Genomic DNA, 23,857 nt, shown 5'->3' on the forward strand with positions numbered 1-23,857 from the left:
CTTGCTCGGTGTTACAAAAAACGTCGCACGCATGGGTTATTGTTACTACTATTACAGAGGTTGGTCGTTGTACTCGTCGATTGATTCACTGCAGAACACAGACAACATACTCCATCTAGCTAGGCTCGTCCCGCCAGCCGATGCCTGATTGGGACCGCCCCTTGCAGTGACTGGTGGACCGTCCCAACCGGCCCTACGGAGACCGAGATCAATAGTAGACTTGGCGAAGATGGATGATGGGCCAGTGATGATGCGAGCCTCTCTCGAGGGTTGCTTCATGATAACAACAGGACCGTGACAAGAAAACGGATCCTGATCGCGGACGTCGTCGCCGGGTTTGTTTCCGTTCATCGTTCTATATACTTGTCCGAAAACAATCGTCCGATGTATACTTCCCTAATACTTACAGGCCGGCAAACCACGCAACAGACGAATTTACGGATTTGTTCATCCCCGACTAAGATTATCTATCTGACAAGGACACCTTGTCATCTTCACTACCAATCCTACCATTAATATATTCGTGCCTAACCGCTGGGCGGCACGGCTAACTAGTATAAGTACAGCCAGCCCACAGGTACGGATACATCGGGTCAAATACAAATGCGACGACATGGTGGCACGCACCATCACCCTATCTCCCTTTTATTTTTTTTGGCATAGGAGAGAGAACAAAATTAGCCTTATCGATAAACCATCTCGGTCCGACTCGGTCGGCATAGACGATCAATTTCGTCTCGCATCTAAACAGCATCCACTCCGGGCACGGCTCTGCCGGTTGCGAACATGCGAGATGTAACATTCCGGGTATACTACTACATACGTACTATACCACACCACCCTCATCGAGTGGAAATGCTCGCGGCCGAGACTAGTGGAATTGAGGGTCCAAATGACGGAAGACTATAATAATGATCTGCAGGCTTGCATAGCGTAGAATTTTCCGTGCGATAGTGGTGTCATTTAAATTGATATCAATCTGTCAATGTTACTTTGAATAATAATATAACAAGGGGTTATATGAAGTTGAAAAATTGCCAATATGCCGCGTGAATCAATCCGGCCTAGGCGGAGTACCACATGCGAGATCTCCCTCATGTATCTCTCGCATGGGAGAAGAACCGGGTGGATTCGGGAGCTCGATCAATTAGAATTAAGTAATATTATTATTACTATTACTATTGTACCGAGTTCAAGATGAACAAATGATATTATTGTTTATTAGTATGGTTGATATCTTTGATACGTACTACTAAACTTTATCGTGTAAGCGCTAATCTCGGACATTACGAAGTTGAGCTCGTATTTCTGGAAGATCAACAATATCGCATTTTAGCCAGGCCATTTTATGTCACCACTGATAATACAAATATTTCGATAACCCAATATTCAATAAAAAAATTCCTGATATCAATCTTTAGACGTCATGAACCCCTTTCTTTCTTTTTTTTAAGTTTCCTGACACAAGAAGAGTCCAGCTGGCCCGGTAGTTTGTTATTATCGGCCCCGGCCCGTGCTAAATAATATTATTATCCCGATCGACTACGTATTTACACTCCGGAGTCCGTAAAACGGAGTTTTTTTTGAATAATGATTTATCGCATCTGACAAAAATGCTGACTGTGTCTGGGATCCCGGACTCGTGTATCCGTTCCAATAGCACGGCATTTTTCGTCTACTTAACCAATCAACCAACAATCGTCAATCAGCAAAGCTAATCTAGATATTAACGAGTATAATCGCAGACGGTGTATAGCATTCGGGTATTGTCTAAGCAGTCCAACTAATTACAGGATTCAAAAAAAAAAAAAAAAACAAAAAAAGGTAGGTCACAATAATAAAAGAAAATTCAGCTGTGTACAGCAATGGGACGTCGACAAAATCGATCGACAAATAACTTCTCAACTCGAAAGTAAAGAAGATGGCGAAATGTGCATAATACCATATAATGGTAAACCAAAGAAAAAAAGGGAGACAAAAAAAGACAAAGCAGGCGCCTTTGTCCACCGTGACAAATTCGCCTATACGCCATGCAATGAATGAAAAATCCCCAGGTCATCAACGAGAAATCCCTTTCTCGCGGTAGCAAATAAAATAAAAACCAGCACATATCGATCCAAAGGCCGAATTACATAGAATTTTGTGTGTAGCAAAGCATATGAAAACAAAAAAAAAAGGGAAAGATAGAGAGATATAACAATATGTCATATCAAAACGTCTCTCCAAGGTCGCTTGGTTTCCTTCTAGGCCCTTGGCTCGATCTGAAATCAAGTTTCTTGATTTCGCCCGCCGCGTTGGTTCGTCGGGACCCCGGGATACCGCCGTATCCAATACTTCCGCTAGGTCGTTTTTTCAGGCCACCGGGACCAGGGATAGACGACCGAAAGGCAGCATCGCTGTCAAATGTACTACCTCGGCGAGGTGTTGGAGTAGTGATGTCGCTATCTTCTTCTATAAACGTCATGCTCTTGGCTGGGCCATGGCTTTGAGAATATGAGCTCAACGATGACCGTGGTCGACGACTTTCCGTCGTGGGATTGGTTGAGTAGTGTCCAAGAGGAGTCCGTGCCCGGTTTAGGCTTTGTCTACTTTCGGGTCGAGACACCGGGATCGAGCTTCCAAAGTTGCCTGTCCCGATCGAGTTGCGGCTCGAGTAACTGGTCCGGCTACTTGGTCGGCTATCAACCGACCGTCCAAAAGACTGTCGGCTATGGGGGATGAAGGAAGACGAAGTTGTATTGTCGCCATCCAAGGCGGAGGAGCCGACACTGCTGGTGCTTGTTCGTTTGCGAGAGCTCTTGCGCACTGTAACCGATGATGGTATTGAGCTCTGGCCTAATGCCGACGGCGTGCGAGGCGATGCACCGTTTGGAGTTTCTGATGGAGCTGGAAGTCTCGAACGGGCAGAGTGAACGCGCTGCTCGAGCTTTTGCATCTTTCCAATAAGTCCCCGAATTTGATACAGCGAACCCGATCGAGGAATGCCAGATTGAGAAGAGCTGAGTCGCGGTGCACTGCGGAGATTTGTCATGGATGGAGTAGAAAGACCATTGGCGTAAGGAATGGAAGGAGTCCGAGTATGTCTACCATAGTTTGGACGAGACACACTACTCGAAATGGACATACGTGCGCGGGAAGCGCCGCCTTCGGTACCTGGCTTGCGAACTCCAACCGAAGATTCTGAAGCGGTAGGCGATGGAGGGGTCAAGGCCTCAGAAGTGGCCGACGAAACAGATTTGGCAGGAGGCGTTGTCATTGTTGGCGAAGAGGAAGTCGTTACTGGCGAATGTTGAGTGCCTTCGCTGTTCTGTGTGTTGGCAACAGATGACGAACTCAAATAGGCAGGCTTGCGGCGCTGGCTAAGCTCGCTCTCGGCTTTGCGCAGTTTGTTATTGACAATATCTGCCTCGATCTTCATGTCTGACAGTTCATCTCGCAGACGCTGGACGTCGATGCGCAGTCCTTCTCTTTCTTGTTCTCCATTCTTTACCTCTTCATCTAAGAGGACCCCGCGCTCAATAGCAACGTTGTATTTAGATTCCAGGTCCTCCAGGGACGAGGTCGTATTCCGAGCCTGACGTTCATAATCATCATTGGCCACTTCAATATCTCGAAGCTTGAGCTGCAAGGAACGGTTATTTTCCCGTAGAGTAGTGACCTCTTTTTGTAAAGTGTTTTGCGCCGAGTTCGCTTCGGTTTTTGCTTGCTTGTACTTGGCCTGGTTCGCAGAAGTGTATCAGTAAAGCGCGTGAGCTAAAACTAGGCAGAAATGTCAATCCTACCTTCCATTCATCGACTTCGTATCTCAAGCTCTCCGACTTTTCCTTCAGGTGCCGTTCCCGTTTCTCAGATGCTTCAATGTCCTTTTCCAACTCCGCTTCCAGTTCCCGGCTAGAGGTTTGAAAATCGGCGAGTTCGACTTCCAATTGCTCATACTGCGATTTATAGTATGAGAGCTCCTCTTCCATCGAGCTGCTAGCCTTGGTCGCAGAGGGCGTGGTGTTGGGATCATCGGCGGCCGGCATTGTTCAGCGCGCGGCAGCGGGGGAATATCGGTCTAGATAAGGAGGTGGTATTGGCACATTCAAATCAGATGTCTTTCGTCTGATTGCACCGGTCGTGGGTTGACCGGCGACTTCGGTCGCGCTGCACTGTTGTGCTATTTGCTTGTCGTTGTGGTGCGGTTGTGGTTGTCGCTATTCGTTGCTAAGGCGTTGCTCCCCCCGCTCTCCTGGATCGATATCGGGCAGTCGACCTCGAGGTTGGGGCCGTCGGGTCGTAGAGTCGAAGCCGGGGCAGTCAGCCCGATCGCGCGAAAAATACTTACCTGTTAATATGACTGCTGTATCCCCGCGCTGGGGGAGGCGGAGGGGATATCAAGAGGCTGCTGGGTCGTGGTTGTTGCTGTGATGCTGCATTCGGGAGGATGATGTTTTGGTGTCAACACAGACTCACCGCCAAGGTTGGTCGTCCCGTGATTCGGCTTGTTGATGGCTGACTAGGCCTTAGTGCGACACTTGCGCGGCACTAGGGACTACATCCACCTGAGCCTGTCATTTAGTTATGTTTTATGTTTGGTTATTCTATGTATGAAATTAAAACCAAAATTAAAAAAAAACTGCCATATCTTATAGAGTTAAGAGAGCCAAACTTAACATCTAAAAATAAACTAAGATGCGCCGATTGGCTAAGAATCAGTACAAAAGTTCCTGTTCTAGGCTTAGCGCGTGTCGGAAGAACTATGTTCCGTTTCCATGTTGATACCAGTTGACAGTATTATTATTTCCTTTGTTTTTAATTTGTATTTAGTTTCTCGTAATTACTATGTATATGATCATTGTAATTTTCAATGCATTTGATATCTACTCAACTTTATAACGGCGAGTCCTAAATGACATTCAAGACACATCACGGCATAGCGGATGAGAATTAGGCGATATAAACAGGGACAAAGTATGTTTTCCTTTGTATAATATCATCATCCTACGCATGTTGCTCCATTTAATACCCCAGAAACACGAACAGACTACATCATGATTCTCAGCGGACGCGAAATCGTCACGCGCCAGTTGGTGCGAAACCTGCTACATGTTGCCCAGCAGCAACAGCCATGCGGTGTCGACCTTACCCTCTGCCGAGTATCTCAATGGACATCAGCAGCAACGATAGACTTTGATAACACTAAGCGCCAGGCGGCCAAAACTCGCGGCTTGCCTTTCGACGACAACACCGGCAACACCAACCAAAAAATCACATTACAACCAGGGGCCTACTTGGTCGATTTTAACGAAAGCGTTCAAATTCCACGAAACTGCATGGCAAGCGTTTTCCCTAGATCGTCCCTGTGGCGTTCCGGTGTAGGGATCAGTGCTGGTGTGGTCGATGCCGGATATCAAGGCGCTATGGGGGCTCTCATGGAGGTGAAGAATCCCAACGGAGTTGTTCTGTACAAAAATAGCAAGCTCGCACAGGTTGTGTTTGAACAAATGGGGGAAACGGTCGAGGGATATAATGGGGTTTATCAGTCCTCGACAAGCAGCATTGGACGTGATGGGAAATAGATATCAGTTTCCAAATGTTGTTATATCTCTAGATGTCCTAGATGTTGTACATGTATATATAATTGGACCCACTGTATAAAAATATGCAAGGACATGTAAGAACTTTCCTGTTCAGTCTAGGGATCAAAAATCAAAATCATATTTGCATTTCCACAGCCATACAATGGAATATTTTTTTACAAAATAAAGACTTGCGTAAATAACATGCATACTATGGACCGGTGATTAAAGTCAGTAATGACCAGAACAAATGATGCCGTTTTCCTGAATGCCGACGCTACTCCCAAACAAGACTAGCGCGCCCTCCACTCGATGCACCCCCGAATCCCCGATAATTATTGTTGACGCTTGGCTCCGCCCGCCGCTGGTCACAGGTCAACAAGAGCGAACCCTCGGAATCTTGGTGGAAAAAGGCCCAAAAAAAAATAAGGGAGACAACGCGCGCATTGCTAGTGATCATCACGGAGATCTTGTCTCCAGTTTAGCCCTGCTATCTGCTCCTTCGGGTAAGTGCCTGGTCCTCCGTCCTGCTGCTGAGCTTGTCGTGGGTGTATCGCGGTCGCCGCGTCATGTGTCAAAACGGTCCACTATGTCCACGCACAACCGTCACCTAAATGACACCGCCGTTGCTTCCACGCACTTCGCTCGCGACTTGACTTGCCGTTTCTGGTTATTTGAGCATATATTGTTTTCGCTATGAATTTCAAGAGATGAAATATCCCCCGGATAGGCTGCGGGCTGACTGATAATCATATGTCTTATCTCACCAGTGGCAACAACCGTCAACAACATCAAGCCTGGGCAAAATGGCCGATACATCGGATTTAAATCTCGATGCCCCGAGTGATCTTCAGGACATTCCAGATTCGGCAATGGAACTGGTTCCCCCGCCTGAAGGCACTTTTCCAGACCGGTGAGTGGGAGTAGCCCTCCGGGTGGTGTTTTATATGACCGCTGACGAATGCTGCAGAACATCTTTGTTAGCGTCCGTGCAAGCTCACGGCAAAACTCATGGATACAACATTGTCGTCAAGTCTTCGAGTACTCCAACGGATAAGAAGCCGGGCCGGACGGCAAAGATCTGGCTTCGATGTGATCGAGGAGGTCAGTATCGGCCACGCAATGGCCTCACAGAAGAAACGCGGAAGCGGAAACGGACATCGCGGCTGATGGATTGTCCATTCATGCTTGTTGCTGCTGGTAATCCCGGCTTCTGGACGCTTACTGTTCTCAATCCTTCGCATAACCATGGTCCGGTGATTGAGAGACCACGACCTGTGCCGCAACATCGAGTCAAGAAGGGTCAAATTCCGGCACAGCCGTATGATTGGCCGCATGATGCTACATTAACACCTTTTACCACAGCTCTCGTTATCATTGACATGCAAAAAGACTGTAAGTTACAACCAGGGTCGGCGGGCAAAATGTTTTGTTGCTGATGCATTCATGCAGTCTGTGCTCCTGGCGGGTACTTGGAGTTCCAAGGCTACGACATATCTCCTTCACGCGAAATTGTTCCCAAACTGCAAGACCTATTACATACTTTTCGCACTGCCGGATTTCCGGTCTACCACACTCGCGAGGGTAAGACATATCAATCGCCATTGTCTCCTATATCTCATTTTCTAACACCGTCTAGGCCACCGGGCAGATCTATCAACACTCTCGACACGAGAAAACTACCGCTCCCGCAATAATTCATCCACCTTGGGTATTGGCTCACAAGGACCTCTTGGTCGACTATTAATCCGGGGCGAGGCGGGTCATGATATCATCGACGAACTGTACCCTTTACAGGGAGAGCCGGTTATCGACAAACCTGGTCGGGGAGCCTTTGCCTATACTGATTTTGAGCTACTCTTACGAAACAAGGGGATAAAGAACCTTGTGATTGCAGGAGTCACTACAGATGTTTGCGTCTCCACTACCATGCGCGAAGCCAACGACCGAGGCTTTGACTGTGTGGTCTTGGATGATGGATGCGCCGCCACCGATCCGCTTCTCCATGACAGCACGCTGAATTCAGTCAAGATGGAAGGCGGGATCTTTGGTGCTGTCGCAAAAGTGGACGATGTCATACACGCAGTGGAAAATTTCAAGGCTATTTCAATTAGGAAAATGACCCCTGGGCTGGCGCCTCAAATGAGTGCTCAGCTAAGCGCATGATTGGTTTTGCAAATGGTTTACTTTTTATATCCAACGGGGCGTTTCTTCCCTTTTCTTTTCTTCTTCTTCCTGCTGCTTCTTTTCAAAGCAAGGCGTGAATGTGGATATTTTCTTTGTGGTATTTCATCTCCCTTAGAGGCAGGGGGCTGTGAGTAATCAAGGAGCACTTGTTATTAGTTAATTAATCTACATTGACAATGACGTCAACCAGGGAAGCTGATACGAGGTCACTTTTTTCATGTTACTCATTTGGGTATCTCTTTAATTCATTAGCAGTTGCAAGTCGGGTCACGTAAAACACCATCGCTATACATCTCATGCATGTGGACACACTCCGATACAAATGCATACATCACAATCACAGCCACTTCCTCCCCGCCGCCGTAACTCTAGATCTAAACACTGAACTTGTAACCTGCATCCCCTGTCTATAAAACGGACTCATCACCGTCTTGACCCAGTTCTCATACACCTCATTCATAAACTGCCGTATAGCTTCTTCGGTCTGCGGCGAGGTTGGGTTGGCTGCAATAGAACTCGAGGATGCCCTTGACGTTGCTGCTGTGCCCAGACCCGCGGCAAGAGATGCAGTCGATCCGGCCACGCCGCCGGCACCGCCGCCGCCAGATGATGAAGGAAGTTGTGGGGGTTGGTGGAGGAGTATGAAGCGAGCGCCGGAGGGGGTGAGAAAGGCGGATACGTGGGATGCTGTGGGTGGGTAGGTATCGATGTGTTTGAGGTAGCTGTGTTTGGATTATTTTATCAGCCGGAAGCGCTAATGTAATCTCCAGAAGAGAGAGAGAAAGTTTGTCTTACAGAGATCCATTCGTCCATTGTGCCTCTTCGACAATGTCCAAGCTGGCATGGACGACGAATTGATTCATATACTGCGCCGACTCTGGAAACCGGAAACGCGCGATGCCATCACCGCCGGCCTTTGATGTTCCAAACGTGAGGCTAAAGAGCGGTACGTCGGTTGGCGAGAGGATTGTGAAATAGTATGACATTTTTGAGGAGGGATTGTGTTGTCGTCGTTGTCGTTGTCGTTGTTTCAGCAGGTCGATATATGCAGAGCCAGATTTGACAGAGCTTCAACTTGACATATCATTTTATAATTGTGTCACACCTCAAGCAGAAAGAAAGCTTCTCTCGGTTTGCTGGCTGATTGATTGATTGATTGTCCGCAGTCGATTTAAGCTCCATATTGGTCTTTCCTATCCGCCGCGATAACATAGCTATGTGGGGATATCACGTGTGCCGATTACTAAGGATTTCTCTATTTTAAAGAAGTGAGTATCTGCTAATCTTTTGTAAATGATTTAGAATTATGGATTAAGTATTTAGTTCGATTGAATGACTGACGAATTAATTATTGTGGGAGGAATCCGCCTGAGTGAGGGTAGTGTCGCAGGGTAGTGTCGCAGAACACGGTCTCGTGTATACAAAGCAATGCTCAACCAATCACATCATGCAGCGAATACGATAAACAGAACATACCCTATAGAAAGAAAAGTGTAAATTGGTTATTGACCGCCATTGTTTAAAGTAGGAATTCCTCATAAAGGGAAAGCCTATGAAAAATCAGATAAAACCAGGAGGCATTAACAAGATGAACTTTTAAGAGAGAATAAAAGAAGACTTTATCTATTAGACTAGAGAACAGCCCAATTTATCTAGAATATGATTACCCACGTAGAGCAGCGCATTGAAATCATTCGCATACCCCCCTGCGACTTGAAATGGCAAAGCCGCAACAGTCAATCCGAACTGGATTAAAATGAGAGCATTGAGAGCTTTCCCCAACAAAGTATGCACATAATCTTCAAAAACAAGGTCGAATGTCATGGAAAACGAACGAAGAACCATAAACATTCCGAATATTAGAAGGGCGGCTCGTCGATAGCACAACACACGCCCATAAGCGGTAGAAGTGCCATATACAATCCCTCTGAGAATATGGTTGAACTGTATTACACCCAACACACAACGCAAGATTCCGGAAAATGTTGTGTAGTTGTTGAAAGGATCAAAGCCGTCGTGAAACATTGCAAAATGAAACAAGACAGCCATGATGGATGAATTGGGGTTCACATAGTGCCAGCTCAGCCGCTTGAATCGCGGCTTGTTATCACCGTATCGTTGCCATTTCGGTCGATCGTCCATGATTCGTCGAAAGAGATTGTGTCTCATGGCTTGACAGTTGTAGATAATAAGGTCGTACCCAGGTGAAATATCGTTCAATTCTTGGGCTAGTGGAAGAAGTCAGTTTACTGGAAGCAAATATTTGATTAGTGCCCCTGATTATACTTACCGGTTTGACGAATCTCCTCAGGCATAAAAAAGGTCTCCCCTATTTCCGTGCGTGATAGTATTTGCTTTTCATCGTCTGTCTTTGAGTGAACCTCAATGTCGATAGAGTCCATAAACCATCCTGTTCGGCGGAGTTCATAAAGGACCCCGTCGATTTCCAGGGCATGGTGGCATAGCAGGTCCCATGCAGCCCATATAAAAGACTTATTCAAACCATAGCGGGCTGTTACTGCTAAGCCCATGATGTAAATCTGCTCTTGGATATTAATGGCTTTGTCTAATGAACAGTAAAACAATCTCCACACAACCACGGCAATGCCGGAAAGCCCTAGTGTAGGAAATGTCATCATCTCTTGGACCTTGTTCAGGAATTCCGGGTCTGACATCAATGACCTCAATCTGCGTCTGTCTTGGGCATCCACGCGTCTTCCATACCAGTAAATAAAACATCTTGCAACTAGGCTTGTCACTTTATCCTGAAATTGTTTGAGGCGGCTGATTAACCAGGGAGGTCCAAAAGCTGGCGACGAGACCAAGTATACAGCTCTTGTCTCTCTCCCCTCCGGAGTAATCATGGCCGGAGAGAACCGCTCTTCCGAGCATTTTGAACACTCGGAGTTTTCAACCATAAGAGAAATACTAAGGATGATGCAGACCTGGCCGACGGTCAAACAGAAGTAGTACCAGCGAGCCCATCTGGTTAGCTGGGAATTATGACATTGTATAGCGAGAAAGTTTGCCTCGAACAACATGGAGCCAAGCCATAGAATAAAAGTCAGGTCAAGTTTCTTCTTCCGCACAACAATATTTGTAAGTATAGCCGTTAAAACTAGATTATGTTCGACGGTGTTGCGGGGCAGCCAGATATATGTGTGGATAGTTCGCAGGAAAGCTTCTCCTGCCGCCGTTTTCATCCATAACAATAGGAGAAACTGTAAGGCAAAGGGATGCCTTTTTACAAACTCGCAGACAAAGTGCCATGTAGACGCAACGGTCCGAGAATGCATGGTGGGTTTAGTTTATGAGGATGTCCAACATTGACGGTCAGTGAGCATGCCGGCCAAACGAAACACCAAAATATCCATTGCATTTTGTCATTATTCGCGTGGCTGCTGTAGCCTTTTAAAATCTATCAGATTACCGAAAAAAAGAGTCCTGTAGATAGCTGAAAAATTAAAACAAGAATCGGTAGTGGCAATGCAGGATTTGATCGACACGTCGTGCATCAGTTGCTAAAAATAACTTACAGCTTGAGGCACCCGCGAAAAACAGCCAACAGGTCGCGAGGCTAACTTGACAATTTTACTTATTAAAAAGAGAGACTGTACATCACTTGATATATATATTTTTAAAAAAAAATTCTTGTTTTGTTCCTTCAACAACATGGATCTGATCACACCCGCGAAAACACTTGCCGAGGCCTTGAGGGATGGGGTATGGACATGCGTTTGTGTTGTATTTTGGCCATGGGTCACCAACCATGCCTCCTTCAAGCATGTTATCAAAGCAGACGGAAACCTTCAAAAGCGCGTGGATGACTGGTGCAATTCCAAATCGGCAGAGCTATCCAATGTCAGCGTCTCGGTAAGCTTATATACATGTACCTACAAAGTCCCGGGTAGGGTTAACCATCAGTAATCAGGGTGGCCTTACAGCCGCGGTTCTCACAGGAGCCTTTGCTTGGCCACAAGGCAAATATCCCATCCCTGATCTGTCGCGAGCTTGTTGGTACAGTGGGCTGGTTCTGGCGCTTACGGCTATTACTCTAGCCACTCAGCAAAACATTTCCCTAACTCGCGCCAAAGTAAATCCAAAGGGATGGGTTTATCTTCGACATATATTAAATGTCCGTGGAGATGATCTTGACGTGGGTCAGCCTGAGCCGTCTTGGGCCCAGCTATACATATGGCAAGTTCCCGTCATGCTCCTTAATTTTAGCAACACGCTGCTTGTGTTGGGCATATTGGTATTGGTATTCCACAATGAGGACCGCACCGTAAGTTTCATAAAGTTCATGAAAATATTCAAGCATTTGCTAAGCAGGAATTACCAATTTTGAATTTATAGATGATGATTTCCGTGGGAGCAGCAGCAGCGTTTGCTGGAATCAACTACTTGGGATCGACTCTCGTTTTGTATAACAATGCTCTGCAGGCGGAGAAGATTGATTAGGAATCTATAGCATATTTGATGCGCATTTGTATCTTTAAAAGTTCTCAAGGAGAAGGAAATCATATTAACATAGAGGCCAGACATCGTATTCTTTCCGTTATTATACAAGGTGGCCGCCAAACAGAACAAACAAAACAAACAAAAACATACAAAATAAACAAAACAAGAGTACGAATCAGGTACCATTAATAAACTACCCCCACTGAGGGGCCCTTTTTGATAGGATAGATAATAACAAGTCGCAGTAGTATGTTCTCCGATGTTTGCACTAAGAAGTAGTGGCCCAAAAGTTGATTTAATTTATTGTATGACGGATGTATTATTAATGTTGTCATTGATTATGAGGCGTCGCGTATACATCGTTCCGTACTACGTAGTCGGTGAAATGAACATACGAAAGAGGAATAGGCTTCTAATTCTAAACCACTATATAAGAAGTACAGATCCCCCAAAGCTCGAACATAGCCATACCAGTTGACATCCATATCCTTTGTGCATTAAAACATCGTGTGCTTTAAGTGAACATTAACAAACTCTCTATCACAATGGCTTTAATTGACGGCACCACCATATCCCCCAAGTTCTCTTCTTTCTCGATTTTACAGACAGAATACAAAAAGGTGCACGACCATGGCATCCGCGCTGACCTCCTAATTCCGAAATCTATTACTGCCGAAGGAAAACGGCCTGTCATTGTCCAGTTCCATGGAGGTGGTTTGGTACTTATTGACTATCTTTCGAGTTAAACGATCACACCCAAAACTAATAGGTTGATAGGTTTTTGGAGACTCCCTCTACAGTGATTGGTTTCCCACATGGATTATCGAGCTAGCCGAAAAACATTCAGCAATCATTGTTTCAGCAAACTATCGCATGTTGCCCGAGTCATCCGGAGTCGAGATTCTCGCAGATGTCGACGACTTTTGGCAATGGCTACGGACAGGCCAGGCCGACTCGCTCCTTTCGTCCTTGCCAACACCTCTCAGTTTAGACGTTGACAGGGTTATATCTACTGGGGAGTCGGCAGGGGGCTTCCTCAGCGTATATCTTAGCTTAACATTCCCCGACGAAATACGGGCGGCGGTTGCACAGTACCCGATGTTTAACCAAGAGGCCCCTCCTAAAGACCCTTCTTCGAGCGATGATTCAGCTCCGACAGGCGGACCTCCAAAAGAGGTTGTTCCAAACCACCTGGCCAAGATGAATACAGGTGACATTGTGTCAAGCGATACCAGTAACTCGCGTCTCATCCTCGGCATTGCTACTGTGGCACATGGTAACGTCGTGGAGTTCATAGAGAGGGATTCTGATGCTTCGCCGATTCATCGGGATCGTCTGTCTCAAATTGGTCGACTTGATAACAAAGATACCCATCTTCCGCGAGGAGGACTGGTTGTGCTTCACGGCAGAGAAGATCCGGTCGTACCGTCAAGTCTGAGTGAGCGCTTTGTACGCGTCGCACGGGAGAAACTTCATGGTCGACAAGGCGCGGATAATATTGTTTTGAGTATTCAGGCGGGGCAGCATGGCTTTGATAACCCGGTGCATCTGGAGGAGGGGTGGTTGCAGGAGGCTCTGCAAAAGGCCGTGTCGATATGGTTAGAGTGATTGGAGGTTGCACCAGAAATGTCATTGGTACTCCTCTGAGGCTTTTACTTTTATTAATTTTTGGTTCCCACGTGGTGCATTGTATCATAGAATTTATAGCATTCAGATACATACCGATCTTGATTTAATGGATTCAACGTTATTAACTAGAAGCTTGAAACCCGGATTTATCATATTGGCGCATGTCTGCAGGAATCCGGGTCGTATTACTACAAGATAATAAGGGTGTACAGATCATGTCCTCTTGAAACTCTCTTAGACTCTAGTAAGAGACTCAGAAGTCTCTTTACCCGGTGAGCGTGAAGATATCTCAATCTGCCGCCAATCATGCGTAACAAATTTAGAGTAACGTCAGACGTCGTTAACTACATATATAACATCGTGCGAGGTAGGGGTTGCCTGTCCCAATCTAGTTCGTGCGGCTTGCCGCCCTGAGGAGTGGCAGGGTGCGGCCAGGAAGAGGCATCTTGCGTTCAGCTGTCTGCATGGCTCGTCTTAATTAGATACCGTAAAATTGGGGTTCGGCAAAACCTGCCTACCATGCATTATTATTATAAGTTGTCTCACATTATACCATTTAGCGAAAAGAATAATCTTATACTGTCACATCTCTAGAATATTTTCACTTTCCTATGCTCATAACAGAAACAATTTACTATAGATCTATACTTATATCACTCCCTTAGCAACTGCCAGGAAGTTCTAGTTTATAGAGACTATTTTAGAGACAACGTAAACCTAATCTGTCTATGTAGTTCAAGCGTGAATAATCTAGGCAGAGTCCTTGACAGCCAAGGAAAGTATGAGGAGGCCAAGGTGATGATGGCGCTGGGAACGAGAAAGCGCTACGAGTCGACCACCCCGACACCCTAGCTACTATATGGAATCTCTCGCACACCTTAAAGAAGCAAAGTCAATATGATGAAGCTTTAGAAGTACTCCAGACTTGTATTTAGCTTCAGCAGCTAACATTAGGACCTAATCACCCATACACTAGAAAATGTCCTGTTTCCTTTGTTTGCGAAAGTTGGTATGCCAGACCTCGAGCTCCCAATCTTCCCATTTCTTGAGCTCAGAGACGCTGACCAGCTGGACTAAGAGCTTATCCTTTTCCTTGGTGAGAGCACGCACTGCCCTCGTGAGAGACTCGTGACTGGTGTGCTGATCTGGGAGTCTGAGCTTTTTCAGCTTGGTGCCCCAATGTGGATGCTCCCACAACTTATCAAGGGCTGACCCATCCAACAGACTGTATCCATGCCCGCTATGCGTGGTGAGCTCTACATGAGAGATATCGGCGCAATTATTAAACAAGGCTTCGAGCGTAATGTCCTGAAGGCCTGAGGTGCCCTAAAACTGTACGAAGTGAAGGTTAGGATATAACCTGGTGAGGTGAATTACAGCCTTGTCTGTAAGTTCTTGAGCTGAGTTCATGGTATTGTAACTGACCTGATATCTTTGAAATGGAACTTGAAATGTGTCAGACTATGACATAGGTAAGGTCCAATTGAGGTTAGCTTGTGGATATGTTAGCTACTTGGTAATTAGTATAAATATAAAGTCGGTTATGCGAGATGTTATAAGAAAGAATATACTCTTTTAGGACAAAGCTAGAGCCAAATACTACTATTTTTGTCTTAGATCCAAGCTATTTCTGATGATTGGATTCCTATTCTAGATTGTCTCGAAAGGTGGCTTCTTTTAGTTCTCTATTGATTGGCATGGAAGTCTTTTGCGCTGTATTGGCTCCTTTGATGGCAAGCTCGGCCTGAGTTGGTGCAAATTCGCAAGCCTCTTCTGACTATCTAATCGTGTATGTCCCTGTACCTTCGTCAAATAGATACGTCTCCTCTATCTCACTAATTAAGCGTGTTGTAGGTTCTCTAGCCGATTACATAGCGCGTTGTTCGGCTGCAGCTGTTAATCCGAACTCTGGAAGCGCCGACATCCCTCTTAATTTCTTTTTCCGTGTTCAGATGGGCGGCATTGCTTCTAAGCTTTAACGATAGATAATTGGCGAGGGTTTGAGGTCAGGGTTGACGGTTTTTCTGATGGCCAAAGCTAATTTAAGGAATAATATCGAAGGGGAAAATCCACTAAAGCGGGACAACGCTAGTTGATAGGTTAATTGCCTCAATCTCTTCAAGGAGCTAAATAGCTCATGTAAGCCGTATTCTCTAACATTAATTCATATATATATTTTCAGGTATTGATGCTAAATTATTTGGCATGCAGAGGAAATGATTTAATTTAACACCAGAGACCAATTGGAGAGCGAACAAGTGGCTAAACTGAGCCGACTGCCAAGGACGACGGCAGTCTACACCAGGAAAAGGGCCGAGCATATATATCAATTGCTAAGTAATATACATAGTTTCAGCAGGGGAGCGTTGTAGTTACCCACTTTATTATAAGATACTTAGCTCTTGGCGGCCTATTCTTTTGAATAATGTGAGACAAATGGTAACAATACGGCAATTAATCAATTGAAATAGGCAGGTTTTGCCGAAACCTGATTTCACACATACATAGACAGCATCGTGACGAGATAGAGGTTGCCTGTCCCAATCTAGTTCGTGTTGCTTGCCACCCTGAGGAGCGGTAGGTCTGCAGAAGAATGTCTTCATATCGAGCCTTCTTTCCCGTCAATGTCTTGAGCGCTGCTGCACGCTCGGCCCGGTCATATGCGCAATTGCTGGTCGAAGTTCTACGGTTATGTGTCTCATGACAACATTAGCGACTATTACATGTCTGCTGGGGATGAACTAGAGCAATATATACGTGCAGTATACGTGCAGTAACCCGGTTTACCCTTGTCTGATAATACCGTAACACTGTTGTATCAGGCTACGGCTGTAGATCTATCTTTTGTATAATAGCCGATTGGACGGAAATGACCACACCCATTTTTTTCTTTGTCTTCTTTTGTGGAGATACGGGCATTAAATCACAAGAATGACATGTCAATCTTAGCTAGCGCAACATAGATCTTTGATTTTTCAAACTCGTTGCCATATTTAGAACAGGACTACCGGTCTGTCTCCTGTGGCTAAGGCGCAATGCATAAACGGAATGCGTGAGCTGAAACCATACCGGACTCACAATGATATCCAGACAAACAGACAGTGTCTTGATCTGATGCAGACATTTATCAGCATCTATGGGGGCGAGACACCACGGCTCTACTGGATGCCGTTGTACTACCTACAAGCTTCAAAAAGGCCTGCAGAGAATGTAGTACATGTAAAGCAAGGGAACCCATCATCATTACAAGCCTCGGTCTTTCCCACTGCCAAAAGATAAAAATGGCGTTTCTGAACTTTATTGGTTACACAACCGTACTGTGCGTCTTCTTCTTTCTATGCCTTTTAGTCAATATACGTTTCTGGGCCCGCGTTATTTGGGAACGAAAATTAAGTATATCACGAGTTCCCGGCCCACGACTGGCCGCATGGTCACGACTGTGGATTGCAAGGGCGCTGGCATCTGGGAGGTCTCATGAAATATGGATCGAGGCAAACGCAGAATTCGGTGGGTAGTACACTCAGCACAGGGAGCAGCTGTGGACAAAGAAAGCCATGTTTTTAATGCCTATTGTCTAGGACCCGTGGCCCGGATCGGTCCCAATAATGTTATCACCGACGATCCTGATACTACTCGCCATATCCTCGCTGCCAGATCAGGATATGTTCGCGGGCCTTGGTTCGACTCTGTCCGTATTGACCCCAATATTCCAAACATTGTGTCGGAGCGCGACATCAAAAAACACAGTAAAATCCGCGCCAAACTGGCACCCAGCGTGAGTACAAAAATGTATCACTGACAATATGAATGGTTCTCTGATAGCCTACACAGTTTACCGGCAGATCCGTCGCTGCTATGGAACCTATAATCGACGAGCTGGTGCTTGGATGGTTAGATTTGCTACGGAAGCGCTTTGCCCGTCCAGATCAAGGATTGTGTGATATCGGCAAGAGAATCCAATTTTTAACTGTGGATATAATCACCAAAATATGCTTGGGCGATGAGATTGGATGCGTCAAGAATGATTGTGATATGCACCGCCTCCTGGAGACAGTTGAAATGGGCAACAAGGTTTGCCAGTACTTCTCGGTATTCCTCGAGATGAACACACTGTTCTTCCAGCTTGCTAGAATCCCGGCTTTGGCGAAAAGGCTCTTTCCTAGGCCGTGTGACTCTACTGGCGTTGGTCGTATTATGGGGGTAAGCCTCCTTTACGTAAAGCTCCAGGCAAAAGTTGACAGAGCAACTACAGATGATTCACCAGGTAGTGGAAGCGCGCACCCCAGGAGAGAACAGGAGGAATGACGTAGTCAGTTCTCTTTTAAACCAAGGAATGATCAAAGATCAAATTGATTCCGAGCTTATTATCACACTGTAAGTATGCTCAATTCTTGTACACAATACTTAGCTTATGGCATATCCTTCATATAGCGTAGCTGGCTCCGACACAACCTCAACCTCGGTGCAGAGTATTCTCTTGAGCATTATCACGAACCCACAAGTTTACGATACGCTGCGCTCTGAGATCCGCGGGGCGGTGGCAAGAGGACAGGTTTCCAGCCCAATCCAAGACACCGAAGCAAAGCAGCTCGTATACCTACAGGCCAGTGTCTTGGAGGGCCTGCGCATATTCCCTCCTCTGAGCCAGTTGCGTGAGCGTGTTGTCCCCCCTGGAGGCGACACACTTGGCGGCTATTACTTGCCAGAAGGCACATTTGTCGGGCTGAACACATGGGGAGTTCAACGCAACAAAGCTGTCTATGGGGAGGATGCTGGTCTGTTTTGTCCGGAGCGTTGGCTGATCGATGACGCCGACAGGCTGCACGCGATGCATCAGACGCACTCGCTGATCTTTGGACACGGGTCTACAAAATGTCTAGGCATGTCTATGGCTATGATGGAACTCACAAAAGTTATATTTGAGGTAGGCATGCCTTTGATCTACTACTATCTCTTTTTGTTTTGTTTACGGTGGGGATGCGTGGGAACCTAACATCGCCTTGGCTGACTCGGATCTTCTGCAGCTGCTTAGGAATTTCGACATCACTGTCGCCAACCCTCATAAACCATGGGTTAGTCGGGGATACGGCATCTTTTTCCAAAAGGACTTTTACGTTTGCCTCCATCCGGTCAACTATAACCGTCCCCCTACGTATGAGGATGCTGTCAGATCCATGTAAATTCGAGGACTGTCTTTTTCCTGATGGCGTCAACTCCCAAGTATCAAGTGATATCCTGCAAATAGAAGTGCTAGCACAGTTAAAATCGTACATTTTGTTAACCCTACCCGCATTCCCTGTCTTCCTGATCGTATGACCCTGTACTGTTCCACACTGCCAAAACTGCATGCAGTAGCCGCAGTGTTATTAACTTCATCAGAATAATGCGCATAAGAGCCCAGACTTGTTGGTGGGTGGGCCGGGTCATAAAAAATAGATGATCTTCAGCGCAATCAGACAGATAGACAGGGTTTCCCATCAATTGAATCTCAGTAACCCCCACTTTCCATATTTACAATGCATAGATGACGGCCCGAAGTGAGGGGGAGGTTTGGGTTTGCGTCAGGCAGCTTTATGCACGCTTCAGCTCGGCCAGTATCTGTGGGTAAGTGCAGCTCTTTCGGGGCTGAGATATCGAGGAGAGCTTGGATATAGTAAATCTAGTGAGGGTGGTAGCATCGGTTTAACCCCCGACGCGAGTCAACCCAACATTGCTAACAATAGCGTGAATAGCACGCTTCCCTGCCATGATTGTAAATGCCTGCTGATTAATTTAACCGGCCCCTGCGAATTCTGGAGCCGTGCTGCGGGTTATAGGTCTGAACTCCAAATAGGCTCCGACAGAATGAGGACGCATGCATGTGCAAGTTTTGATGACTTGAGGTCAAACTAGCGTATGCCTGGCTTGCTACGTACATGGCCTTGTCACTACTGAATGCAATAGGTTCATGCAACAACAGTGGAAGTGGAGGGGTTGGTTGACTGCGTCATGTCTGGGATGTAGAGATGCCATTCTCCAAGGGTTGTACGTTCTCATGATCGTGCATAGGTAATATTGTTAGCTTCACGTGTTTGACATGCCGTATCTTTCAATATGGGGGCGTCATGGGCGTAATTATTGCATACAAGTACATACGTATGCAATTACCTACTTCACGTGTTCTTGGGGGAAAAGAGAATAACCATGAATTAGAAGAAATCAAGCCCAGTACCTAATCCGTACGCAAACTACAACCTAATAGTAGCCCTAGCAACCTCGTTTTTCGTGGGGAACATCTCTTGAGCATCATTTTCGTTGTCCCTGAAAAGTCCTCCGGTCACCACCATGGTCGATTTGACTCCTGAAGCACTGTCGCAGCTATTGGACTATCCAACTCAAGCCCCGCCGCCCGGTGTGACGCCTAACTTTAACAATCCACATTCTATCGCCTACCAGGTGTATATCACCGCCGGTTTCTGCATTATATTGATGCTAGTGTTTTCACTGATTAGATTTATGGCCAAAACACGTTCTTCCGCCAGAAATATTAATCTTAGCGATGAAAGTAAGTTTCCTACCCCTAGTGATGGTTCCCCGCTGACAAGAAGACTACCAAGTTGTCTTTTCTATGGGATTGGTGAGAATTAAAAAATTGTGCTCATATATTCATATATGCTGACTTGATCAGGTGCTTTCCATCGTTTTCATCGCTATGACAATGGCTTGTACAAGGTCCTCCGTTATATTCTAGACCGTAATGTGCTGAATCTTCGTAGGTGTTACCAAAGGCGCGTTCGGCAAGCATTCCTGGGATATCCGTATGGGTGATTATACCAAGTCCCAGGTTGTGGTAAGTAGGAAGGGGAACAGAAGAGAGACTGAGACCTGCAAACTGAGTACCATTGTCTGTTTTCTAGCTGGCTCTTCTCGTCGAGATAACCCTGCCGCTATCCATTTGTGCCGTGAAAGTATCGGTGCTGATGCTCTATCTGCACGTATTTGGAATATTAAGCTGGATGCGCATTGCATCAATCGCCGGCATCGTCTTTGTCGTGGCTTTCCATCTTTCACTATCGATCTCATTTGCTGCCATGTGTGCGCCGCAGGCGTCTTCACGGCTTGACTTTCTTGCGGCTTTCATCTCGAGCAAGTGTCGGCATACAAACGTTCTTGTGGTCTTTCAAGGTGCTGGAAATGTGGCCATTGATTTGTTTCTTCTTACCCTGCCACTGCCTGCTATCTGGGGCATGCAGATGCCGCTGCGGCGCAAGCTTGCAACTTCGGCTATGTTTTCAGTCGGCCTTTGGTAAGTTATCGCTATTATGATTTTTGGGTGTTGGGATGTACATATCTGATAATTACAGTGCATGCGCATCGAGTATCATCGGACTTATTTACAGAGTGCAGTTCTACAGAGCCGACTCAGACACCTCGTATCTTGTTGTTCCGTTATGGGCGACTTCGTACGTACTTTTTTTTTACCCTCTCTGATAACTTTACTTTCGCATCTTTTACTCATAATATTTTTCCAGCATGGCCGAAGAGACAGCTGGAGTGATTATCTGTTGCATGCCATCCACAGCTATAGTTTTCAAATCCGTCAAGGGACCGGTGGCCTCCTGGCTATCATCAAAATTCTCGCGTCTGACCGGCTCTTCTCCTTCCAGAGACTGCAGAGGAAGGGCGAAAACTAGAAGCCAGACCTACTCTTCCCTTGGCGAGCTTAGTTCTCCTAATATTTGGATTGATAGTGAGGCCGATGCTCATTCTCTGCAGCAGCTAAAACCAGGTAATACCGGTGTCATTAAGAAGATGGAATTCGCAGTTTCGCGGACGGTTCAACAAGAATATGGTAGACAAAGTCATGTATAAAGAAATATAAGTTGTCATACTTAAATGTTACACATATTCATTGGGATTCTTTGCATCGATATAAACCACGCGGAGATAATACTTGCATTATTTGCAGCATTACTTCTGATGTTACACCTTATACCTATCTATACTGACAATTTGCGTCTTCTGATAGATACTGTGGTAGCCGGGGGTGGAATAACATTGTACTCGATCCACATATTTTCAGGCCGCTCTCCCAAAAGCTCAACCTCGTAGTCTACCAAAACGTGAATTAGAATTATTTTGATAAGATCGACGGCAAAGAAGCGACCGGGGCATGCATGTTTTCCAATGCCCCAGGCGGCAAAGTTCACATCTGTCTCTGCTGCAGCATGTCCAGCAGATGTTCCCATTTCTGTTTCCTCCTGTGACGGTGAAGCTCCATGTGTGCTTCGCCGCATGAACCGGTCATGTATGAATTCAAAAGGTTGTTGGTGCACGTTTTCATCGTGATGTAGCCCCCATCCAGAAACACATACTGTAGTCCCTTGCAGCAGGCGTTGTCCACTTGGTAGGATTATCCCGGCTGGTTGCATGACCTTTCGACTCATGGCCTTAGCCACAAGGCCCCATAGTCGTAGGCTCTCGCGAAGTGCACTGTCAAGCCGCAGCATCTGGTTCAGGCGTCCGCGGTTCCATGTTGTGTTCCAGCTAGCGCTGCTTACAAGAGACTCGTCGCGGAGGAGAGAGGCTGTGGTCCGGTCAGAGAAGATGTCAAGAAGCAGGTTACATGTTGTCAGTGTCGTTGTGTGAATAGAGGCAAAGTTCAGGGCCATGATACGCCGACTGAGATAATCTGGAGTGCGCTCGAGAGAGGAAAGAGGGTATTTTTTAGAGTTGTTTACGAGCCATGAGCTGAAGAGATGTGTACACGAGGCCGCCTCGCTGCCTGTGAGTTCCGAGAAGATGGGCAAGAGGTGCTTTGAGCACTGCGAATAGGCCACCCGAATGGGGATTTGGAAGAGAACACCAAGATAATGTCTTAGCCAACTAGGGAAGAAGTTGAGCAGGAGTCCACAGGCCGATACCCTAGAGACATAACGGAGCGAGCTTTCAATATAGTCGTTATTCCGGCCTTTTTGCTACATCAGTATAGCCAATACCGCCGCGCATGCTAAAGGACTTACAGAGTTCACCTCCAACAAAGACGCGATTTGATGCTCGTGCCACAACATGGCGAATCGTGTAATCCAAGTTGACTTCACGCCAGACTTCCGTATCTTGTCCCCAGAGCTCCTCTAAGACCAGCCCAACCTCGTCCCAGATATGGCTCGTAATCTGGTCCAGATGGGCAGTGAGATTGCGGCGGATCAGTGGCTCATGTACAGGATTCAGGCCAATTTCAGCACGCAAGAATGTTAGCGGAATGTTCAATGCATCCATCTGAGCCGATTTGGCGCTGAGATGACTTTCTGGCTGCGAGACCAGCCATTCTAGCATCGACGGTGGGAGAACAATGCTGTCCCCAAATATCCCGCGGAGGAGGTACGGCTTGTTGTCGCTGAGTTGCTGAAGAAAACTGTTAGTTGCGTTAAATATTCTGTTCGAACATTATCAGATACAGACTTTTTGATAGACACGGTATAAAATTGCTTTTCCTTTAGTCAGACTTTCTAATCGGTTCAGAATAGGCCACCTGGATCCAGCAGGTGGCAGTCTAACAGGAGATCGAGAAATAAATGCCCATACGGACAGAACATAAAACAACAGAACAGCAGCAACGACAATTCCGGCCATTTTCGTTGGGTTCGAAGCAACGGTGTGAATTGGGACTGGGTTCTGAGAAGCAAACAGTCCAAGGAGAGCACTCATACTACCATATTAAAGAGCTACGAAGTATGGAGCCTGCGAAATATCAAAACCAACGGGTTTTGATAGATTGTAAATATCGGCGTACAATTCGTAATACCCAGCGTACTATAGGCATCCGTTTTCGGCGCCTAAGTGCAAACAACCCTGCTGCATATGCATGGCGGCGGCACTGTCACTGCGTCAACTAACAGGCTGCCATCTAGCTGCAACAGGCATATGATGGCTGACCGCTGATCGGTGATCCCCATAGAGTTAACTGGTTGAACCAGCGCCATCGCCCGTTCTTTGTTCCCTGCGATACTCGCGTTCCCCCGCCTCTCTCGTCGTCCTCT

General features: G+C 46.3%; 10 protein-coding genes across 10 annotated transcripts; 4 read left to right on the top strand and 6 right to left on the bottom strand.

The window, feature by feature from the left end:
* Positions 1-51: 51 nt before the first annotated feature.
* Positions 52-451, bottom strand: TRUGW13939_06247 (uncharacterized protein; the record flags this gene model as incomplete). Its single annotated transcript, XM_035489401.1, has 2 exons — positions 52-355; positions 408-451. 2 exons carry the CDS (start codon positions 449-451, stop codon positions 52-54), a joined length of 348 nt encoding a protein of 115 aa, XP_035345294.1.
* Positions 452-2,209: 1,758 nt separating this feature from the next.
* On the bottom strand, positions 2,210-4,025 carry TRUGW13939_06248 (uncharacterized protein; the record flags this gene model as incomplete). Its single annotated transcript, XM_035489402.1, has 2 exons — positions 2,210-3,718; positions 3,783-4,025. The coding sequence occupies 2 exons, from the start codon at positions 4,023-4,025 to the stop codon at positions 2,210-2,212; spliced, it is 1,752 nt and encodes a 583-aa protein (XP_035345295.1).
* Positions 4,026-5,033: 1,008 nt separating this feature from the next.
* TRUGW13939_06249 (uncharacterized protein) lies at positions 5,034-5,561 on the top strand (the record flags this gene model as incomplete). Its single annotated transcript, XM_035489403.1, has 1 exon — positions 5,034-5,561. The coding sequence occupies one exon, from the start codon at positions 5,034-5,036 to the stop codon at positions 5,559-5,561; it is 528 nt and encodes a 175-aa protein (XP_035345296.1).
* An 806-nt stretch (positions 5,562-6,367) lies between these two features.
* Positions 6,368-7,727, top strand: TRUGW13939_06250 (uncharacterized protein; the record flags this gene model as incomplete). Its single annotated transcript, XM_035489404.1, has 4 exons — positions 6,368-6,474; positions 6,532-6,956; positions 7,014-7,145; positions 7,201-7,727. The coding sequence occupies 4 exons, from the start codon at positions 6,368-6,370 to the stop codon at positions 7,725-7,727; spliced, it is 1,191 nt and encodes a 396-aa protein (XP_035345297.1).
* Positions 7,728-8,085: 358 nt separating this feature from the next.
* Positions 8,086-8,734, bottom strand: TRUGW13939_06251 (uncharacterized protein; the record flags this gene model as incomplete). The annotated part of the gene is made up of 2 exons (XM_035489405.1): positions 8,086-8,470; positions 8,544-8,734. The coding sequence occupies 2 exons, from the start codon at positions 8,732-8,734 to the stop codon at positions 8,086-8,088; spliced, it is 576 nt and encodes a 191-aa protein (XP_035345298.1).
* A 640-nt stretch (positions 8,735-9,374) lies between these two features.
* Positions 9,375-11,044, bottom strand: TRUGW13939_06252 (uncharacterized protein; the record flags this gene model as incomplete). The annotated part of the gene is made up of 2 exons (XM_035489406.1): positions 9,375-9,976; positions 10,039-11,044. The coding sequence occupies 2 exons, from the start codon at positions 11,042-11,044 to the stop codon at positions 9,375-9,377; spliced, it is 1,608 nt and encodes a 535-aa protein (XP_035345299.1).
* A 1,710-nt stretch (positions 11,045-12,754) lies between these two features.
* On the top strand, positions 12,755-13,817 carry TRUGW13939_06253 (uncharacterized protein; the record flags this gene model as incomplete). Its single annotated transcript, XM_035489407.1, has 2 exons — positions 12,755-12,928; positions 12,987-13,817. 2 exons carry the CDS (start codon positions 12,755-12,757, stop codon positions 13,815-13,817), a joined length of 1,005 nt encoding a protein of 334 aa, XP_035345300.1.
* A 993-nt stretch (positions 13,818-14,810) lies between these two features.
* Positions 14,811-15,248, bottom strand: TRUGW13939_06254 (uncharacterized protein; the record flags this gene model as incomplete). The annotated part of the gene is made up of 2 exons (XM_035489408.1): positions 14,811-15,164; positions 15,216-15,248. 2 exons carry the CDS (start codon positions 15,246-15,248, stop codon positions 14,811-14,813), a joined length of 387 nt encoding a protein of 128 aa, XP_035345301.1.
* Positions 15,249-17,319: 2,071 nt separating this feature from the next.
* TRUGW13939_06255 (uncharacterized protein) lies at positions 17,320-21,689 on the top strand (the record flags this gene model as incomplete). The annotated part of the gene is made up of 11 exons (XM_035489409.1): positions 17,320-17,613; positions 17,670-18,038; positions 18,091-18,212; positions 18,270-18,809; positions 18,863-19,148; positions 19,363-19,442; positions 20,147-20,382; positions 20,594-20,667; positions 20,735-21,123; positions 21,182-21,280; positions 21,350-21,689. The coding sequence occupies 11 exons, from the start codon at positions 17,320-17,322 to the stop codon at positions 21,687-21,689; spliced, it is 2,829 nt and encodes a 942-aa protein (XP_035345302.1).
* A 128-nt stretch (positions 21,690-21,817) lies between these two features.
* Positions 21,818-23,450, bottom strand: TRUGW13939_06256 (uncharacterized protein; the record flags this gene model as incomplete). The annotated part of the gene is made up of 3 exons (XM_035489410.1): positions 21,818-22,788; positions 22,841-23,222; positions 23,280-23,450. The coding sequence occupies 3 exons, from the start codon at positions 23,448-23,450 to the stop codon at positions 21,818-21,820; spliced, it is 1,524 nt and encodes a 507-aa protein (XP_035345303.1).
* Positions 23,451-23,857: the final 407 nt, after the last annotated feature.

This window comes from Talaromyces rugulosus, chromosome III (genome assembly GCF_013368755.1).
Source record: "Talaromyces rugulosus chromosome III, complete sequence".
Classification (NCBI taxonomy): Eukaryota; Fungi; Ascomycota; class Eurotiomycetes; order Eurotiales; family Trichocomaceae; genus Talaromyces; species Talaromyces rugulosus.